Genomic DNA, 22,539 nt, shown 5'->3' on the forward strand with positions numbered 1-22,539 from the left:
AAGTGAAATAGCAAGAAATCAGGTTTTATGTCAATTATGAGGATTAACCAAACATCCAATGGACTCAGTTAGGCAGTAAGGAGCTTCCTATTTTTACATTATTTAGATTAACCATCTGGCAGGAATATTTGGGGGAGAATTCAAGCATTAATTGAGTGGTACAGCTAGATAAACTTCAAGACATAATTTAATTCTAATCTGTGAAAATGGAACTACATGTGCAGTAAATGAGTTTGGGATGAATAAATCTATCTATTGGTAATTAATTCCTAACTCTCTTCGGTTAAGTTTTTCATTTCTAAAGACATCATTGGCTTTCTTTTTAAATATGGCCTTTGGCTAACAGAAAGATACTTGGTTCAATTCTTGTTCAGTTAAGTCATGCCTGGGAAGATAAGACAGGATATTTTCTTATCTAAATTTGTTAAAATTACTGATGCAAAAAAAGGATTTTAAGTTTTTAACAGAGAGATGTTCAAGTATGAAATATATTATTATGCTCAGTGAATTTAATCTTTTCACTGTTTTTAATTTAACTCAGGATGTGAGAAGCATGAGGAACCAATTAAGTGGTATCTAACAACTATATACCACTTAATGTCTTTTTTAAGGTGCCAAACTCTCAACTTTATATCTTTTTTGATACATATCATTCACCTCAAGAGAAGATAAAACTTTTTTCCTGGATTTTCAAAATAGAAGCAGAATAAGTTCCTAATTTTTAATCTTTTTTTGAAACGACTGTTCTTCCTATCATAGTTTGTTCTGAAAATTGCTTACATATCATATTTTTGGACCAGCCATTACATTTTATATTTATAAAGGAAAAATGTCTACTTACCAAAGCCACTGGTATTTATTTAAACTTATTATCAACAATAACTTAAAATTTTTCCTTATCACCTAAATTGCTGTACATCTTAAAATCGAATATCTTAAAAGATCTGTACAACATTACCAACAAAGTATTCTGGTATAACTACAAAAAAAGTATAAAAATATTTCTAATGATATGTCTTTTAGCCCTTGCTTCAGAGTAAGTGTAAGGTGCCAATCTACACGTGTAGATTGAATAGCAATTACCATATTTCATTGAATCTAAGATGCAACTGACTGAAAAAAGCACCTCTATGTTCCACTAAGAGAGAAAGTGGAGAAGGCAATGGCACCCCACTCCAGTACTCTTGCCTGGAAAATCCCATGGACGGAGGAGCCTGGTGGGCTGCAGTCCATGGGGTAGCTAAGAGTCGGACATGACTGAGCGACTTCACTTTCCCCTTTCGTGCACTGGAGAAGCCAATGGCAACCCACTCCAGTATTCTTGCCTGGAGAATCCCAGGGACGACAGAGCCTAGTGGGCTGCCGTCTATGGGGTCGCACAGAGTCAGACACGACTGTAGCGACTTAGCAGCAGCAGCAGCAAGAGAGAAAAAAAAAAGGCTGTCAATTATTTACTGATTGATATCAAAATATTTCCAATTTCAGAAGTGTAAAAATGTGAAAAAATGTGCATCTCAAAATCAATGAAATGTCATTTAATAAATTTCTAAACACTATTAAGTTTTTCTTATTCTTATGTTTCACATAAATAAGGCATGATTTAGTTAACCAAAGAAAACTTTATTTCTGCCACACATAACAACATATTACTCTAAGAAACAACTACTATATTAGTTTTAGCATTAATGTGTGGTTGAAAAACACATGTCAACAATCCTACTCCCCAGACAAAACAATGCTGCGTACAAACTATCAGGTATATGAAAAAAAAAGCCGTCAACTGTCCACAGGGAGTGCGTCCAGTCACATTTTCAGTCAGTCAGCTGAGGATTACGTCATTATTTAGTCTTTGTTCTGTAGAAAGAACACAACACAAGTATGAAAATCATCACCTGAAAGGAAAGAGCTGTTGTATATAGTATTCTTAAATGTTAGTTGTTCCCTTATTTCAATATACCCAATATTATCTGCTTACTTAATCACAGATGCCCCCAAATAAGCAAAACCAAACTTACTGAGAAGGATGATGCAAGTGGGTACTGAATTTTTGGAGGGAAAATGCATACAAAAATCATGCATGATTTGAGGATGACAGCTTTGGGTCATCCAGGCTGATGACACACCAGGCTGATTGAGTGGGTGCCTGTATTTGTCTTCTTAACCATGAGTCCAACTAGAGCATGTATGCTAAAATATTTTGTTCTTGTAGGTAGCTAAACCCAATTAACCATAATTGTTCAATCATAATTGAGAAACAAGGATAAAGTTCAGAGGGATTTCCCTCAAAACGGTATGTCAAGATACAAAACAGAGGAAATGAAAAAAGCGATAGTTGTACAAACTGCTTTATGTGATTAAAAAAAGAAGAAAATGGACCTATAAACACACACACACACACACACAGATCAGGATGCTCTAAAATACTAAAATTCAAGTTTTCCTCAAATAGAAAGAGAAACATATTTTGTATATCAGATCTATCTCAAAATAGAACTCAGCAACTTTCAAAGTGATATTCTTAGACCAGTTTCTGCTCCTATTTCCTAGGCACAATTCAGTTAATCTTAGGCTTATTTCTCAGAGACTAAAGGAACTAACCTTCATAAGCAGTGTTTGTGTTCTCTTAAAATTAAAGAAACAACTGGAAAAATGTTTCCTCCTGTCTCCCAAAATCTTCAATGGCTATAATCATGTAAAATTTAGGAAAATTTTCATATTTATTTTATGGAACCTTAAAATAATATATTTAATATACTAACAGAAGAGGTGAATTTCATTATGAAATCCACAGTAAATGAGGATTCAAAGCCAAAATAAATAAAAAAGCCATGCTGCAACTAGAAGACATTCAAAACCAGTACAGTTCATTATGTCCTACCATTTTCAACTCATCTAACCCTACTGTGTCTTTGCCCTGAATATGTCTAACTGCTCAACAAAGGGAAAAAGGATAGATTTGTATTTCATGACTCATCATGCTGAAGAATATGCACTTCCTCTTATTAGGGAACTGGACGAAATATAACCCTTAAACATGGTATTTTAAAGCTTCATTCTCACACACCTGCTGGCCAGAAGGTGGTTTTGTACCATTAAAGTTAATTTCTGACTGTTTTTGATGAGATAACATAAAAAGTTTCAATGAAGTCATCAATGCATGAGTTTTAGCTCACACTTGCAAAGTATTTTAAAATTTTATTTTATAAGGAATTTTGCCGACTCATTTTCTCTCAATAATCCTGTAGAGAAACTCAGCCTCAGAAAGGTGAAGATAACTGCCAAATCACAGTTAAGCGTCAGAGAGGGAATCCCAATTCCAGATCTTCTAAGTCTAATATTCTCTATACTACATAAATAATTATTTTATAAAAGTCTCACTCACAGGAGTAATTTATATATTTTCCCCATATTAAGAAGTTAATATTGTCCTCTTTTAAGGACAAAGATTCTTTGAATAAGAGTAAGAATTACTACCTATATTTTGAAAGACTCACAGACAAATAAGCAGCTTTGCATGCTATTTTAGAAGACAGTTTGTCTGAAGAGAATTCAGTTCTTAACATTTTATTTGTAAACACAAACAACTGCTTTAAGAAAGACTTGTTAATTCTTTTTCACTGGCAAATTTACTATTTCTACACTGTATGAAGTAATGGGAGTGGATTTTGTAACATTTGAAAATATTTCTAAATTGAGATATTCATAATGGCCCAATGGGCACTTCCTATCGACAAGTGCCTTCTGCAAGGAGGAAGCAACTTGCTTCATCGAAGGAAAAGTCATCTGCAATAAGGACCCAGACGACTCATTCTGATAATTCCCAGTTCTCATAATTGGTCAGAAAGGAAAACCTCTTGAAAAGAAAACTGCTTTTGAGCCAGTAACTTCAAACTGAATCAGATGTGCTTACCAGCTGCTGCTATTTGACCAGCAGTGGACTTGGGAAGCAGGTGTGTGTGTGAGAATAGGGAAGCACTCAGCTTCCCCAGAAACTCAGAATTCATTTCCAGAATAAAAAAGTGAAAGAGTTGAACAATGCTAACTTGTAATAATGTTTCCCCAAACCGTGGAGATGTGAACTGTCCTATATATAGAAATTTAGGTTTGATTTCTTAATAGTAAAAAAAAAGGCATTCATAAGGCTGTATGTAGCATTATGTATAATTGACAAGGGTTTTTGGTAAACTGTTAAGGTTATTTATGAAAATACACATATGTACATGAATGTGTACTTTTAATGCACTTATTCACAAATATGAGTCCAGAAAAATACCATTTAGGTCCAAAAAGATGCATTATAATTGACTTTTGAACAATGTAGACGTTAGGTGTGGTGACCCTCTACACAGTTGAAAATCTGCATGTCACTTACCGTGAACCCTTTTATAAATGTGGATCTTTCATACCCACGGCTCTACGTCCACAGATTCAACCAACCTTGGACCCAACTAACCTCAGATCTAGTGTTGTATTACTTACTACTGAAAACATCCACATGTCCACAGTGGACCCATGCAGTTCAAACTTGCGTTGTTCAAGGGTCAACTGTATTAGATATTGCTTTTTAGACATTTCACTAATGCCTGTCAAGACATACTTTATAAAGACTGTCATGTGCATGCTAAGTTGCTTCAGTCATATCCGACTTTTTATGACCCCATGGACTGTAGCCCATCAGGCTCCTCTGTCCATGGGACTCTTCAGGCAAGAATACTAGAGTGGTTTGCCATGCCCTCCTCCAAAAGACTGTTATAAATTACCTCAACTCATAACTTAAGATGTTAACTAAAAAAATCTTTAGAAGTCTTCTAACTAAAGTTTATATAACCGAAAAAGCAAGACAGTTCCAGAAAAACATCTATTTCTGCTTTGTTGACAATGCCAAAGCCTTTGACTGTGTGGATCACAATAAACTGGAAAATTCTTCAAGAGATGGGGATACCAGACCACCTGACCTGTCTCTTGAGAAACCTGTATGCAGGTCAGGAAGCAACAGTTAGAACTGCACATGGGACAACGGACTGGTTCCAAATAGGAAAAGGAGTACGTCAAGGCTGTATATTGTCACCCTACTTATTTAACTTACATACAGAGTATATCATGAGAAACGCTGGGCTGGAGGAAGCACAAGCTGGAATCAAAATTGCCGGGAGAAATATCAATAACCTCAGATATGCAGATGACACCACCCTTATGACAGAAAGTGAAGAAGAACTAAAGAGCCTCTTGATGAAAGTGAGAGAGGAGAGTGAAAAAGTTGGCTTAAAGCTCAACATTCAGAAAACTGAGATCATGGCATCTGGTCCCATCACTTCATGGCAAATAGATGGGGAAACAGTGCAAACAGTGTCAGACTTTATTTTTGGGGGCTCCAAAATCACTGCAGATGGTCATTGCAGCCATGAAATTAAAAGACGCTTACTCCTTGGAAGGAAAGTTATGACCAACCTAGTCAGCATATTAAAAAGCAGAGACATTACTTTGCCAACAAAAGTACGTCTAGTCAAGGCTATGGTTTTTCTAGTGGTCATGTATGGATATGAAAGTTAGACTATAAAGAAAGCCGAGTGCCAAAGAATTGATGCTTTTGAACTGTGGTGTTGGAGAAGACTCTTGAGAGTCCCTTGGACTGCAAGGAGATCCAACCAGTCCATCCTAAAGGAGATCAGTCCTGGGTGTTCATTGGAAGGACTGATGTTGAAGCTGAAGCTCCAATACTTTGGCCACCTTATGCAAAGAGCTGACTCACTGGAAAAGACCCTGATGCTGCGAAAGATTGAGGCCAGGAGAAGAAGGGGATGACAGAGGATGAGACGGTTGGATGGCATCACCAACTCAATGGACATGGGTTTGGGTGGACTCCTGGAGTTGGTGATGGACAGGGAGGCCTGGCGTGCTGCGGTTCATGGGGTCGCAGAGAGTCGGACATGACTGAGCGACTGAACTGAACTGAACTGAACCATACAGTGAAGTCCCATTCTTAATATCTAAGACATTCACACACATACACAAATATTATTTAATTTTCTAAATTTAAATCTGATTTTATTTTACAGAAGGACAAAAACATTCTCCCAGTAAACATAAAAGACTTTTTTTTTAAGTTTAAAAAATCCAAGTTTAAAAAGTATAGTGTAAAAATTATCAGCAAACTTTTAAGTCACAGTGTTTTCAACCAACAACTTCTAAATCCTTAAAAAGAAATTCTATATATATTCCCTTCATTATACTATTTAGCCAGTGTGTTTTAGAGTTTATAAAGACCTTACCTAAAGAATCAGTAAGTTCTTTGTCGTTTGTTAGATTCTTCTCTTGGGGAGTCTGCCAACATAACTTTAAGTCTGACTCCATTCAGGATCTTCCCATGTAAAGTTGTAATGGCATCATTAGCACTTAGTCTATCGGCATACTTGGCATACCCCACGTTTTTTCCTGACACAAGGTAAACTTCAATCAGGTTACCAAAACGACTGAAAGTAAAAAAAAACAAAAAAAAGAGAGATCAACTGAAACTGATAAGCATAGATGCTCAGGTCTAAAAGTTAGGATCCATTCTGGACTCCTTTTTCACTCCTTTCCCCACATCCAATCTCCAGTGTATGTCAATCTTTCTTGTTAAACATTTCCTCTATCAGTTAATTTCTCTTCACTCTCACTCAGGTCTTTTTCCTCATTCTGAGCATCATTATCTTTTTCTTAGTTTATTCTAATACCTTCTTCAACAAATGTCTGTATAGTCAAAGCTATGGTGTTTCCAATAGTCATGTATGGATGTGAGAGTGGGACCATAAAGAAAGCTGAGCACCAAAGAATTGATGCTTTCGAACTGTGGTGCTGAAAAGACTCTTGAGAGTCCTTTGTACTGCAAGGAGATCAAACCAGTCAATCCTAAAGGAAATCAGTGCTGATATTCACTGGAAGGACTGATTCTGAAGCGGAAACCCCTTTACTTTGGCCACCTGATGCGAAGAGCTGACTCACTGGAAAGACCCTGATGCTGGGAAAGACAGAAGGCAGGAGGAGAAGGGCGGACGAAAGAGGATGAGATGGTTGGATGGCATCACCTACTCAATGGACACGAGTATGAGTAAGCTCCAGGAAATGGTAAAGGGCTGGGAAGCCTGGTGTGCGGCAGTCCACGGGGTTGCAAAGATTCGGACTGGGCAACTGAACAAAAACAACAACAAATACCTTCTTCACTAGTTATCCTGCACCCTGGGTTTATCCCTCTCCAACCCATTCTCTACCCTGTCTTCTAAGTGATTTTTCTAAAACACAAATAGGATCATTTCCTCCCACAAAGTCCCTCTGGCAGCTCTTTATGCCTCCAGGGTAAGGATAAACTCCCTAACAGTTGTGGGCCTTTCTTGACTTGGGTCTTTGAACTCTCCCTGCTTCATCTTTCCTCAGTCTCTTAAATCCTATATTCCCACAACCTCTCTTCATGTTCTCTCTGGCAGGAGTAACCACCAACATGCCCAAGTTTCTTCCTTGGCTAAATTATTTTTATCCTCTAAAGAAACCTTGCTTCTTTCAAGAAGCATTCTCTGACTTTCTAAAGAGGTTGCCATATATTTCATAGCCTGATCATTCCTTTTCACAACACTAACCTCACTAGGTTGTAATTTCCTATTCACTTATCTGTCTCCTACATGTGATCAGTTCTAAGAGGTAAGAATTATTATGTCTTGTTTACATAATATTGATATAATGTTTGTTTACACAATGTCTCTGGCACTTAGCAGGTACAGAAGAGAGGTTCAAAAAAGAAACAATAAATTAGTTAAATAAAAAAAAAAAATCACAACACTTGAACCACATTGCTGATATTTTGTGAAACTCTTTAACAAGTTTTCTATCTATCTTTTAATTCACTGACATTGTTGTAAGGCAAACAGGAAAAGATAAAAAAGAAAATGTTACAGTTAAAGAAGTTATACTGGAAAAAAGCATCTTCCCCTTTTTAACACTTATTATATATAATAGTAAGCATTACAATCAAGTAATTTTTTACTCAATGTAATTATATTATTCTTAAGGATCCAAGAGCGTGCTGACAAAATAGAAGATGCTTAATAAACACTGTTTAGTTGAATCATAACTGCAAAGGAAAAGAAAAAGAATTCTATAGGCCAGATCTATACACATGTATTTTCTATCAAGAAACAAATGATTTGTTCATTCTATGTATGCAATTTACAAAACAATACTACATGTTTTATGTCTTCAAAACAAAATAAAAGGAAATTCTGTGTGGGGACTTAAGACAAAGAAATAACAAAGAAAAGGAGATAACTATATTTTTAGAGATGATATAAAACCACAGACTTTTTAAAACCACAGAACAAATCATCTCCACCTGAGAGGTACTGGACACAGGAAGTTTCCAGACTGCAAGAATGCTTAAATGTCTACTTTTAATAAATTATCTTATTTTTAAATATTTATTAAAATTAAAAAAAATTTTGTTTTGGCTGCTCTACACAGCATATGGGATCTTAGTTCCACACCAGGGAACAAACCTGCATTCCTTGCATTGGAAGCATAGTGTCTTAATCACTGGACCACGAGGGAAGTCCTGGTATGACTCTGCACTTCCAATGAACGTGTGGGTTCGGTCCCTAGTTGGAGAACTAAGATCCTACATGCTGTGTGGCCGAAAAAATTTAAAAAGTTTTAAATAATAAAGTAAAATAAAATAAAATATAACTCAATGGAACCGAAATCTTACCAGAATATATCCTCTAGTACATCTAAAGGCAAAGGATGTGGATTAAACACGATAAAAAGTCTTTCCTTCACGGGAGTTTCAGGAGGAGCTTTTTTTTTGCATGATGGTAGTACAACATCCGTCTGGATTTGAGGCAGCTGTGATCCAGAACTTCCTCCAAATTGCTGTTCAAGAATTAGGTTCAAAATGAGAAAAAGAAAAGACCGCACTTTAGGGATTTTATAATAAGTCGAGCTAAAAATAGATGTGTTATCATGGCACCTATGTGGTCTTTTACTATATCTCTGAACATTTTCTTACACAGGTGATAAACAGAGGCCACATTTATTTTATACCCTAATGGTGTACTGTAAGGTTAAATTCTTACCTACTTACCAGAAATTGCTGCTGACTTGGGTTATTCCACACCATTGATGCAAGCTGTGCAGCTACCATCTGCGTGGCCATTTTTCTGAGGAGACTGGAGGTAAGAACAGGTAATTTACAGCAAACTAGAAATACTCAAGTCTTTTAACAATAACTTGCTTTGCATGACTGCCTCACCTGAGAGGTCAATTGTTTTCTACTTTTATTCTCCCAGTCATGGCATGTACACCCAAAGTTTGGCTTTAGACTAGCTCCTGGAATGGTACTTACTCTGTTGCATTACTCCCATCATCAATGAAGGAAACACCTATCCGATTCCCAGGAGGGTACTGAAATCCATGTAACTTGTATTTTGCATAAATAGCTGATGCTACATTAAAATACTGAACCACTCCATGACCTAGAACAAAGCAGAGAATATATGAGAATTAAAAAGAAAGCAGATTGAATACCTAGAGTCTGTGTTGTCACAAAGATAAAACAATATAGAAAGACACTAATATCACAACATTAATAATACATAGTCAAATGTATTCTTTTATATTGATTCATGTGTTCAACAGTCGTGTTCCTATAAAGCAAAATATGAACCAGATTTTTGTAAAAACATGAATATGGTATTTTTTTAAAAAACAATATCATTAGCTTAAGTTCTGTCCAAAGAATTTAAAGATACTGGCTTTTCTTAAATGACAGAGATACACCTTAAAAACCAACTAATTTTTCTTAACATTTCAATTCTATGAAATAAACTTCAAAATTCTAAAATATTCCGTATCATACTGAATAGGAAATGAAATGAGAAGTGATATATGAAAAGATTATACAGTCATCTTGGCTAGCTGAAATGATAGAGAGAGAAAAAGTGATTAATGTATGAAAACCAAAAAGTAGGGAATAGAGGGTTTCGGATCAGACTCACATATTTCACATTCTTTTGAAGAGCTTTTTTGGGGGGGTGAGGATAAATTGGGAGATTGGGATTGACATATAACACTATTATATATGAAACAGATAGCTATTAAGGACCTACTATGTAGCACAGGGAACTCTACTCAGTACTCTGTAGTGACCTATATGGGAAAAGAATCTAAAAAAAGGGTGGATATAGGTATATGTATAACTGATTCACTTTACTGTACACTTGAAACTAACACAACTTTGTAAATCAACTGTACTCCAATAAAAAATTTTAAAAAGTGCCACTGGAGAAAAGCCATTTTAACAAACTACAGTACATTTACAAACAATAAAGACATTATTTTACCATAATTAGAATAAGGATCTCGTTGGACTTCACAGTATTCCAAGCCTGGTACTATATCAAAAATGCTGAAAAGCTGCTCTTCAGTAAAAGGAACTCTTGATACAACTGACAGGCGTTTGGAGATAGCTTCCTGGCCTCTGTTGTCATTCTTGTCAAAACTTGAAAATTCAGATTGTTGTTCTCCAACAATACAGAAAAAAAAGCAAATCTTTACATTTCTATTCATTCAAAGATTCATTTAACATTTTAAGTACTAGAAAATAAAATGAACTGTCATTAAGTCCTCTGCATTGATCAAAGGCGCTGTTTTCTGTAGCATGCTGGTCATTAGCACTATCAGGAGGGACGGGATGAGAAAACAGACAACTCTCCCTATTTCCTCACCTCTATTCAAAAATGTAAGCAGAAATATGTAGTCTAATTTCACAGGAATATGCCTACTATGCAAAACTGCAAAATACGGCAAGTGTTTCACCTAAAAGGAAGTTTATGCCAAGTAACAGGTACAGGTCTTACTATCATCAGACATTTCCCTCCTTTTTTCAACTTTTACTTCTGTCATTCCTCTCCTTTCTCTAACCCTAATTTTAAAGCATCAGCAATTTAGGGATAAAATTTTAGGATTCATACTGAGGGGATAGCTATGTATGCTTTCCATGTTTCTTGATCAGCTACTTAAAAGCAGCCACTTACCCTCACATAACAGCAGTGACATAATATAACTTAGATAACGCAAAACTAGCCATAAAAAAACCCTAATTGGAAATAAGTTAAAATAAATGTTAAATAATAAGGACATTAGGGATCATGACCAACTTAAAAAAAAACCCTATAAATTCTCTTATGTACTGTGTGAGACTTAGACTGCTGATAAAAGAATATTAAAAAAAACCTCATCAGACTGAATATTTACTACTTATACCATTAAAGTAAAGATAGCCTACTTACCAAATGAAAACATATTTACCCTAGGTTCATGTCCCAAAGTCTCCTGCCTCATATTACTATAATAATCTTGTTCTGAGGATTCAGATGCTTTATTTTTAGGTTCAGCCAAGATTGCCCTATAACCTGAAAAAGACAATCCATGAATTTCAAACTTTATAGCAAATTTAACACACTTACAAATATACTCGACTGCTACTGCTTGATCTAGTTTTATAATTGTATAAAACAAAATCTACACAAACAACCATCTCCACCAGACCTACCTATTTTTTTGTTTTTTTGAAAGATGGCAAAGAGTAAATGCAAAACAGCAAGAATTCCAAATTATGGGTCAATAGAGACATGAAAGATCAGCGATTCTATGCTATCCTTTCCAATCAATCAATTAATCCATCGCTACGACAGATGACATCAATCATCATCATTCATTCATTGATCAATCAATCCCTACTACAGATGCAATCATCATTCACTCTCTCAGGCTTCTCAACATCAAAATCTAACAGTGCTTCTTCACACCCAACTGCCATCAAGACTCTTCCTTGGAAATGTACTTAGAGGATGCTACCTTTTACTCCAATTTCCCCGCCTCTGTTTCAAAATTATATTCTCTTCAATTAATTACAATAATCCGACTGATCTATTTGCCTCTGGGATAAGAGTTTGAACTAGGTGTCCAAAAATGAGGTTTATATGTATGTGCACGTGGGCGTATTTCAAAGGGAGAAGGTTCACGGCTTTCACCATATTATTCAGTGGCTCCAAAAAGGATAAAACCAGCCTCTTCGAATTCTTTCTCCGGAAATTCACTCTTGATACTGTGTTTAGATCAGCAATCCTGAAATAGTTTTTGCTATTTTTCTTCTCTTGAAGCAATCTTCAAGGGAAATTCTAATGTGGACTACCCCTGAACTTTTCATAACCTCCCGTATATGGTTCAAATATACCTAGATTTCTTTCTCAACAGGAATAACAAGGTTTACTCAGATTGTTGCCTTCACACTATTAGGCAAAGATATTTATTTCTAGATATTTTATGTCTTTACTAACATTCCTCTCATCATCCGTCCTGCTACTCTACACCAGATGCAAACTCTACTCCAGATGTATTTTCATGCTATACTGGTGCACTTGTTTTTCACCACTGATTGATAGGCAATATCACACCCTTTTGAACATTTTTTCATTTGGCATATTTTATTCAGAGTACTCTAAATGACAAAATCTTTGCTAGAGATCTCAGTAAGTCTTAACTGAGGGCTCACTACTATACTGAGTACTACTAACAGTAGTACTAGGTACTTGGGGTGATATACCTTGCTTTCAAAGAGCTTAAAAAAATCCTATTACTCTTCAACTATTTTTTGTCTATTAGATCTTGGCTATCCAAGATAATTTATAGCTATAAATTTTAATTTATGGCTATTAAATCTATAGCTATAAATTCCTTCAATGTCAGGGTTGCTATATAAATTCCAGTTGTATCCCTCTAGTTATATTGATGAATATACCAAAGGTACTCAATTAATGCTGGCTGACTGATAAATTTAGAAGGATCTGAGAGAAAATTTTGGTGTGTAACTTAGGATTATCTAAGCGCTCTACTGATTAACAATAATTATTTCCACTATGTATTTATTTTATAATATCCTGAAACCCACTAACTAAAATAAATATTCTACATCTCATTTCTAAAGCTCAATATAATCAGAAGTATGACAACAAAGAGCATTTTCTTTGGTGTCTAAAATTCTAATTCTTCAGAATGTAAACCAGTAACAGTAATGTCACTCTAGCTTGAAATTAACCCAATGTGCATTTACTTTCCAAAGTTAGCAAACCTTAAAAATCCTATCTTTATTAATTATATGTTTATTAGTATACTTACTTCTATTTAGGGTTTAAATTAAACATGAACAAATATTACAGACTACTTGATTTTCTTTAAAATACAAAGAATAAATATTAAAAAACAAAAACAAAAACAAACCCAACCTGAAAGGGTTGGTCAATGTTTTTAATACCTAAAATTCTAAAATAATTTAATAAACCCTAAAACCCTGCAGAAATACTAATGAAACTAGGAAAACAGCATTTTCACTTAATGAGTTAATGCAGTTGCTCATATTTTTCAAGACAGTGTCTCAATGAACACTTAATAATAACCCCAAAATTATTGTCATCCTAAGACTATATATATTTAAATTACCATTGCTGAGATTAAATTAGCAGCTATGGCTATTAGCACAAACCACTATTAAGATAATTAGATTAGCACTTTTTCAAATAACAATGATAAATGAACATATCCTTACTTCGATCACAGTTTTCTATTGCTTGGGCAGCTTGTGATGGTTTTAAGTACCGAACATAGCCCAAGCCTTTACTTTCTCCAGTTACTTTATTCTTAATAATGCTGCAATACTCGATATCTCCAAACACCTATGAGAGTTAAAAGAAATGATCTTAGAGTCAAGATTAATAAACTGCACAGATTTCAGAACTAGCTTAAAATTTGTTTACTGATCTTCTTGCTTGCTAAAAAAAGAAAATAGAATTTATAGCTGTTTTTAATAATGGAATAAGTATGTCACAAACTAATAAGGTACTAGAAAAACAATCTTCATGATGATAAAAACCAAATAATAACATAACCAAAATAATGATGCTTTTTATTTACTGAACATTTGCTTTACATATATCACTTTATTGTTACAACAGTCCTTCAAGGATATATATTTTACATTGCTTATTTCACAGACAAGGACACTGGGCCTTAGAGAAGTCAAATAACTTGCTGAAGTCATGGAGGTCGAGTAAGAATTTATTCATGGTCTGGATAGCTTCAAAGCCTTACTCAGTGATGGTTTAAGCAGAAACTCTGGAACTGAATCTTCTTTATTCAAATTTTAGTTCAGCCACTTAAAAACTGGGCCCTCTCTGGGCCTGTCTCCTTACCTGGTAAATGGAGCTAATACCTACTCAGAGGTTGTTTTAAGGGTTAAAAGAACAAATACACCTAAACTGCCTGTATAGGGTCTGGGACATAGTCAACACTCAGTAAATATTATCTATAATTATTTATCTGCCTTTTAACATAAACATAAATAATTATGTATTCTTTTAAAGCAGTGCTTCTCAAAGTACATCTTTAAAATATACCGGTTCACTCAGAAAGTTTATATTCTATGTGAGAAATATGTGGTAAATGTTTACTTTTAATGTTGGAAGAAATACAGGATATAAATTCTGTTTATTATTTATTTTATAGATATCAATTAGTAACTTTACTATATGTAGATAAAATGCCATATGTGTTCACTCAGAAAAGGATAAAAGTTTGTAAGTATATAATGTATGAACTTTTTTCTTACTATTGGAGAAAATATGGAGTATATATATTTAGTATTTGTTATTTTTGAAGTATTTTATCCAATCCTCATTTGGGTAGGACAGAGGAAGTTTTAAAATTACTTTTTATTACTTGTTTTCTTTCTTGCTTGTTGCCCACAGTGATTTGGTACTTGGTAAGGTACTGAAAAATAATATAAAATTATAACTCAAAAGACAATTTTAAAATTGCTTTAGAAATAGTTTTTGTGAAAGTGTATCACTGCATATAAAATTCAATGGCTAAAAAGAGATTTTAAGTCGTCTCCAAATTTCACTGACTACAATCTAGCTAAAGTAGCTAAACTGAGAGCTATAAGCAATTTTTTTTCTTTCAATATAACTCCTTCAAAGGCCTAATTTTAAAACATAAACTATAAAGGATAAGCCTTTCTGTGAATAAGTACATCAACAAGTCACAAGCTTGCAATAAATGTGAGATAGTACAGTTCATACACTAAGGCTTGCCTGATGCCCCTCTGTGAAAAGCAATAGAGAGCAGTGTTAAGAGGGTGCTTTGAAATCTTCAAGACCAAGAGCAGATTCTGGATTCAGACAGCCTGGGCATGAATAATGGCCCCACTGCATAATTAGGTATGTGACCTTACTTAAAACTCTGAGCTTTGTACTTCAATTTCCTGAATCTGTATTTCTGCTAAATGGGGGAGAAACACCATCATTAATATTTTCCAGGTTTTATATATTTTCAAAAAAATTATTCAGTTTTAACATTTAAAAACTAGATTGAAATAAGTGACTTAAAAAGTTATTTAATTCTCCACCACCAATCTAATGATCTAACACAAACAACATAAGATTTAGTAATCGTATAACCAATTTAAGATTGTAAATTATCACGAACGTCAACTATTAGAAGCACCTTAAATTTTTCCCGTAGATCTTCTTCTGTGTAGGACTTTGGTATCATAACAAATATTCTTGTAAGTTCTTCATCTTCAACATCTCGGTGACTTCCAGATGATCTGGACTGAGCAATGAAAACCTAAGAAACAAACAAAATCCAAAGAAAAATGCAGAAATATCAGTCAACTGTTTTTCTATGTCTTAAGAATACTTACTTCATTATTAGTGAAAGATTCATGTTAGGTTAAATACAATGTGATAGGATCTCATCAAACAACATTTTAAAGCAAATTTTATTGCAGTGACTTTTTATGAGCTAACACTGATCATCACATTATGTTTTTTTCAAACTTTTTTTCCTTTTGTATTTAATCTGTCTGCAATGCGGGAGACCTGGGTTCAATCCCTGGGTTGGGAAGATCTCCTAGAGAAGGGAATGGCAACCCACTCCAGTATTTTTGCCTGGAGAATTCCATGGACAGAGGAGCCTGGTGAGCTACAGTTCACAGGATCGCCAAGAGTCGGACATGACTATACGACTGAGCAACTAACACACACATACACCAAGAGCAAGAGGCAGAGCACTGAAGGGAATGTGCACTCTGCGACTGTCGGCTGGTGTCCAATAAATGTCAGTTTTAGTTGATCAATAGTGTTACTAAAATGTCACACATACTTCGTTTCCTTTTCTATCAGAGACTGACTGTAAAAATATGACTATATGAATTTATCTTTTCTTTTAGTTCTATTAATAATGCTTCATGTATTCTGAAGTTCTATTATCGGCTGCATAAACATTTGGAATTATTTTGTATTTTTTGACTGATATTTTTATTTTTAGGAAATTATTGTTAATATTCTTCCTGTTGAAGACCATTTTTGTCTGATACCATACCACCTTTTTCTATCATTTTACCAACTTTTTCTATTCTTTTATTCAATACTTTCAACCACTTTGTATCTTTATACTTAAACTACATCTCTTGTAAACAGCCCTTAGTCTGGCCTTTAAAAAAATATCCTGACAATCCCTGACTTTTAATAGGAGCCAGTTTATGTTTAATATTGATATAGTTGGATTTAAGTCTAGATGGCCATATTTTTGTTTGCTTTCTAATATTAATCCTTAAAAAAGATAACCCAACTATATTCTGGATCATCTCAGTGACCACCTGAATGATTTATGTGAGCAAGAAAATGCACACAATGAACTGAGGCTCTATTTCTCTATTAGTAATTTAGTAGTACTGAAATATCATGTGACGTTAGGTTATTACTTGGAGTGTAATTTGTTTTGTGGTATTGCTTTTATTTTAAAAATTGCTTTGGTTTTACATTATTCTGGAAGAATGTGTTAAAACTACAGTTATGGATTTGTTTATAGAGCTATGAGCATAATGGCTACGTTTATTTTTCATAACTTGAAGAAATGTAATAGAATTAATGTAAATCACCATAATACAGGGCCCTTGAATTTTTTCTGTCTTCTTCTTCTGTCTTTGAAGAGAGCTGTATACCCCTCAGTGGGGAAAATCTCAACCTATGAAATTCCAGAGTAGGAGGCAGTAACTAAAAAACCAAAGAATTTATAAATAGTTTAGAAATCCTGAAAAAGAGGGTCATTATATTTGCTTGGAAAGCAGCTGTCACAGAGGTGTAGAACCTTCCTTACAAGATACAGCTGGAGACATCCCTAGAGAGCATCTACTTCCATGTTATTCCTTCAATAAACATACCATATGCCAAACACTGTATAAGGTACTAAGTATAGAGTACTGAATAAGACAGAAACAGCCCACTAGAAAGTTAGTACAGTGGATATATTAAGTAATGGATCGTCTGTAGGGAAATACAAATAGGGAACCTTTAAGTATATGAGAAGACACTAGGAGAAAAAAAGTCTCAAGTACTCTTTGTAACTGGAGTTGCCATCAGATCACAAATTTCTAAATTTTAGAAGATTGGAGCATTTCAAATTTCTGATAGAGGAGACAATATCTAAGTAGATATGTATAATAATTAACCACCTACTTGATGATTTCTTCTAAGATTTTATTCTTCCACTTTCTAGGTTTTACCCTTTTCCTCAAGATAATGTAGTTGATCACTTACAGGACTCTCATTTGCACAATCTTTTCTGGCTGTAGGCCTGTTATTAAAATTTTCTTATTTATCTTGTAGGACTTTTGAAACTTTGCAAAAGCAAAGTACATGAAGAAAACTGAAGCTGAATTAATTTAACTGGAAATACTGAAAAACAGAAAAAAAAAAAACCCCACTACAGTGCAGTGGAAGACAGTGGACACTGTGAAGAGTGAACTTAAATTGTCCAGCTAAGCACTGTAGCGGCTGAAACTGAGTGGACAAAAATATGACAAACAAAATTTAAACTTTATCTTTGGGAACCATTTAATTTCTCTGTGGCTAAAAGGGAAGGATACATTTTAGTGTTTACTTCTTTTGTAGGAATCTAATCAAGGAAAGAGGGGGGTCTATGTTTCAAATTTGGGGCATTTTGGAAAGTTTCCCAGGAGACTTCTGTGGTTATATTCAAAGTACAGAAATTCTCTCTGCTAAGATCATAATTGAAAGAAGATGAAAATTATCAACCTAGTGCAGGAGTCAACAAACTTCAACTTCCTGTTTTTCTATAGTCCATAATCTAAGAACTGCTTTTACATTTTTTTGAGGGTTGTTAAAAAACAAAGTATGACAGAGACTGTATGTGATTCACAAAGCCTAAAATATTTGTTGACTCTTTATAGAAAGTTTGTCCCCTCAATTTTATATGCTGTGGCCTTACACTTAACTTCATTGATGATCTGTTTTGACTTATTTCAAACGGTTTAGAAGGTGGGAGGAGACAGAATGCCTATTGTCTAATGTGTTGTTGGCATTTCCCCGCTCCTGTTTTCTGCTAAAGGAAGTACAGGGAAGAGACTGTTGCTATGGACAAATATGATACAAGAGGGCTTATCTTGTACCAGGCATTGTGCTAAAAGGATAGATTAAATCAGATAACCCTCAAAATCACCTTCCTGCCATGTGTCAGTATATTAATTTTACAGATAAATTAGATGTGGAAACTAAATATAGATACCACCAAAGTGAATTAGGAGTATGCCAAAAAGCATTTAATAATAATGCAATTTACACTATCATCACAATGATTTGGCTCGTTTTCCGTTTTTTTTGTTTGTTTGTTTGTTTGTTTGATTTGGCTCTTTTTAAGGCAGTTTACTTCCGTCTGCTTTCAAAGAGAAGTGACAGTAACAAAACCTATGACATTAATAGCTTCACACAGGGATTTATTTATAATAATTTGTAAAAATTAAAAATTTCAACATAAGTGTGATAAATAAGCAATAGTAGTAGTTATAATTACCTGCACTTAAATATTATGTACATGTATAATTTTGTTTGGTACTGGGAAAATGCCTAACTTCAGAGGGCCACAATTAACTCTTTTATCAAGTTGTTAAGCACCTTACCGATGTGGGGAAAAGTAGAATTAACTACTTTTATACGTGGTAAACCAAGACGTCTGAGAGAGGAGGGTAAGAAAAGTTCTCATAGCAGGTCACGGTGGGAGTTGGGAGCTGAATTAGTGACGGCGGGAGTGGGGGAAGGCCCAGCCACCGCAGCTCTGCAGCCCGAGTAGCCGCAGATGGCTGGTCCGAGCCGGAAGCGGGTGTTCTCTCCGCACCCCTTATCTCCCGCACCCTCTTGCAGATTTTCACGCAGGGAGGTCCTAGGAAATCCTCTCTGCAACGTGGTCCTTCCCTCCCCTCGCCCCGGAATGCCAGGTGCTGCCCAGACCGCTCCCGCGAGCGAAAGCACTGCCCTTACCGCACCCCGAAACCGCTCCCCTCCGCCCCCCACCCGGGACATCTCGTCCCGGGCACCCGCACCTTGATGGGCTTGGTGTCGCTGGGGGTGAGGCACTGGCCATGCATCTCCTCCATGGCCCTACAGGCCTGCGAGCTGCGGGCAAACTTGACGAAGGCGATGCCCTTGGACTCCTTAGTGTGCTTGTCTCGTACCACCCAGATGTCCTGGATTTCCCCAAAGGGCGAGAAGCGCTCCCTCAGCACCGACTCGGAAGTGTACTTGCTGATCACCAGGAAGATGCGGCTGTTGGGCGGCTCGTCCAGGTTGTCCACGCCCGGGCGGAAGCCTCCGCCGCTCGCACAGCTGCCCGCTTCGTCCATGGTGCTCCACCCCGGAGCGGAATCCAGGCTCGCACCCCTTTACTCCTCCTAGCTCCAGCCGTGCCAGCCACGACCGTCGCACCACACCCAGCCGTTGCCGGCCCGGGGTCCGTTTCCGGAAGACTGAAAAGTTTGGCTCCCGGCGCAGGCCGGACGCGCAGTGAGACGGCTTCCGGGGTGGGGGGTGGTGGGCAGCCTGCAGCGCGCCCTAGCGGCCCGGGGGAGCCCGACGCAGTCCAGACCCCCAATCCCGTGATGCCAAGGCCCACGGGTGTGCGACCCTGGTTCCCTGTTGCTAGAAGAGCCCTTTCTGATGGGGGAGCTTTCCTGTTGCTGGCTCTACCCATCCTTTACAGCCCATGGACTCTTCCACCAAACCTGCCATCTTGGTCGTAAGCTCACTAGAACAGCTCCATAGGACTAAGTTAAAACTGTTCAGCTTTACTGCTGATCATCTAACTCCAGTCTTATTGCTGAGAAGATTGAGATGAAGAATTGGGACCCATCGCATAACAAAAGGCAACAGAAATATTAATACAAACAGCAGAGCCCTAACCAGAAAACTCCATCTTCGTGTGTGCTAAGTCGCTTCAGTCATGTCCTACCTTTGCAACCCTGTGGACTATAGCCCACCAGGCTCCCCCGTCCATGGGATTCTCCAGGCAAGAATACTGGAGTGGGTTGCCATTTCCTACTCCAGGGGATCTTCCGGCCCCAGGGATCAAACCCACATCTTTTTTGTCTCCTGCATTGGAGAATCCCAGGGACGGCGGAGCCTGACGGGCTGCCGTCTATGGGGTCGCACAGAGTCAGGCACAACTGAAGCGACTTAGCAGCAGCAGCAGCAGCATTGGCAGGCAGATTCTTTACTATTAGAGCCACCTGGGATGTACTCGATTCCCACAAGCAACCATGGGTGGTTTGAGGGCAGAAAGAATGCAACACGCAACTGTGGAGCTAGGAGAAATGTGAAAATATGAAAGCTAAAGTGAAAGTGTTAGTCGCTCAGTCCTGACAGACTCTTTGCGACCCCTCGGCCCCCCTGTCCATACAATTCTCCAGGCAAAAATACTGGAGTGGGTTGCCTTTCTCTTCTCCAGGGGATCTTCCCAACCCAGGGTTCCAACAGGCATGTCCTCCTTTGCAGAAAGATTCTTTATCCTCTGAGTCACCAGGGAAGCCCTAAGGTTCAGATAAAGTGGGAAATCTGTACTGACTTCTAAATCTTGTTGTTAATGGAACTTGAAGACCTGGGTTGCTATGAATGAAAACATATAAATACTGTTTATTGTGTACCAGCCATAATCCAGGCTCTGCGAAAGGATCTGGACATACAATGGAGAAAAGGAAAGACATGATGCTGGCTCTCAGAGAGCTTTTCTTTTCTATTGTGGAAGTCTTGTAAGAAAATACATAGTGCAAACTAATACCAGATTGTGTTAAATGGTTTTGCCACTGAATTATATGAGCTTGGGCAAATTACTTCACCTTTTCAACTTCAGTTTCCTCAACCGTAAAGCAGAAATAATATACCCTACTAAATAGCATAGTTGTCGAGCTTAATTAGGGCTTCCCGAGTGGTGCTATTTGTAAAGAACCCACCTGCCTAATGCAGAAGACTTAAGAGATGCAGGTTTGATCCCTGGGTTGGGAAGATCCCTTGGAGGAGGCCATGGCAACCCAATTCAGTATTATTGCCTGGAGAATCCTGTGTACAGAGGAGCCTGGTGGGCTATAGTCCATAGGGTCACAAAGAGTGGAATATGACTGAAGCAATTTAGCACATAAGCAAGCTTAATTAATGCATCTTCTATTAGATCAGAAATGTTTTTGATTGTCTGCTATGTGTTGGGCACTCTGCTGTAATTGAGTGATATGTGTTAAATGATTCTCTCCTTACTTCATGAAATTAATAGATTGGGCTTCTCGAGATAGGATTATTTGAGATAAGATATATGGGGCTAATAGCCTAGTGATCAAATGAGATATGTGTACAATGTACGGTAGAGATTTAATTTCTTATTCCATTTGTCTATGGTGTACACTACTCCATTCTTAATATTGTATAGTTGTATGATGGCAACTGAGTTAGGGATTCTGGGTTCTCACTCAGGCTTTAGCACAAAATTGGTATGGTTTCTCCTTGTGTTACATCCCACATCTGTAAAATGAGGGATCTGTTTACATTGGAGATTAACAAGTTAGGGAAATATCTTAACTTTCCCCTTCTCTTTATCTTGCCCAGGCCAGTCAAAGTGAATGAAAACAATGTCGTAATATAATAATTTTACTGATGTAAAGAAAGTGCAGTATTCTAGCACTACTGTTTGAACACTGGTGCCATCTAGTGGAAAATGTATAATTTTTTTAAACAGCATTTTCTGGGAACTCTCTCTTCTTTGTAAAACAATATTACTGATTGGTATCCTGAGAATTTTAAAGTAGTTAATTTTATTTTAGAAGGAATGAAAGATTGGAGAGAACAAAGCCAGAATCAGAAATATTGGGTAATGCTGAGAAAGCAAAATTTTTTTTACCGTTTAATCATGTGAAATAATACCACATATTCAAGGAAAATAAGAAATTTACTTATAAATTATAGTAAATAAATTTTTCTTTGACTTGTCTATTTTAAACAGATTTATTGCTATATAATTCAAATATATGATTCACCCATTTAAAGAATTCAGTTAATTGCTTTTTAGTATTCACAGAGTTGTGCAACCATCTCCACAGTTGTAGAACTTTCTCATCACTCAATG

General features: G+C 36.5%; 1 protein-coding gene across 13 annotated transcripts in view; it reads right to left on the minus strand.

Moving 5' to 3' along the window:
* Nucleotides 1–19,888, minus strand: part of RBM45 (RNA binding motif protein 45) — a 47,002-nt gene extending 27,114 nt beyond the window's left edge. For 9 of the 13 annotated variants that reach the window (XR_014079400.1, XM_081579605.1, XM_081579609.1 and 6 more), the window contains exons 1-9: nucleotides 19,478–19,888; nucleotides 15,583–15,705; nucleotides 13,628–13,754; nucleotides 11,313–11,435; nucleotides 10,365–10,544; nucleotides 9,368–9,497; nucleotides 9,107–9,191; nucleotides 8,732–8,895; nucleotides 6,270–6,470 (exon numbers count right to left, since the gene is read on the minus strand). Coding sequence is in view for 10 of the 13 variants with exons in the window: in XM_081579605.1 (XP_081435731.1) it covers nucleotides 6,278–6,470; nucleotides 8,732–8,895; nucleotides 9,107–9,191; nucleotides 9,368–9,497; nucleotides 10,365–10,544; nucleotides 11,313–11,435; nucleotides 13,628–13,754; nucleotides 15,583–15,705; nucleotides 19,478–19,777 (1,425 nt within the window). In the remaining 3 variants the exon portion in view is untranslated. Of the gene's footprint in view, nucleotides 1–1,599; nucleotides 1,855–2,598; nucleotides 2,683–6,018; nucleotides 6,471–8,731; nucleotides 8,896–9,106; nucleotides 9,192–9,367; nucleotides 9,498–10,364; nucleotides 10,554–11,312; nucleotides 11,436–13,627; nucleotides 13,755–15,582; nucleotides 15,706–19,477 lie in introns of those variants that run through there. The other 4 variants (XR_014079398.1, XR_014079399.1, XM_081579602.1 and 1 more) reach the window with 3 other exon arrangements.
* Between the last annotated feature and the right edge of the window lie 2,651 nt (nucleotides 19,889–22,539).

The sequence above is a fragment of the Giraffa tippelskirchi genome, chromosome 3 (assembly GCF_054371585.1).
Source record: "Giraffa tippelskirchi isolate mGirTip1 chromosome 3, T2T-mGirTip1v1.2.pri, whole genome shotgun sequence".
In the NCBI taxonomy this organism is placed as follows: Eukaryota; Metazoa; Chordata; class Mammalia; order Artiodactyla; family Giraffidae; genus Giraffa; species Giraffa tippelskirchi.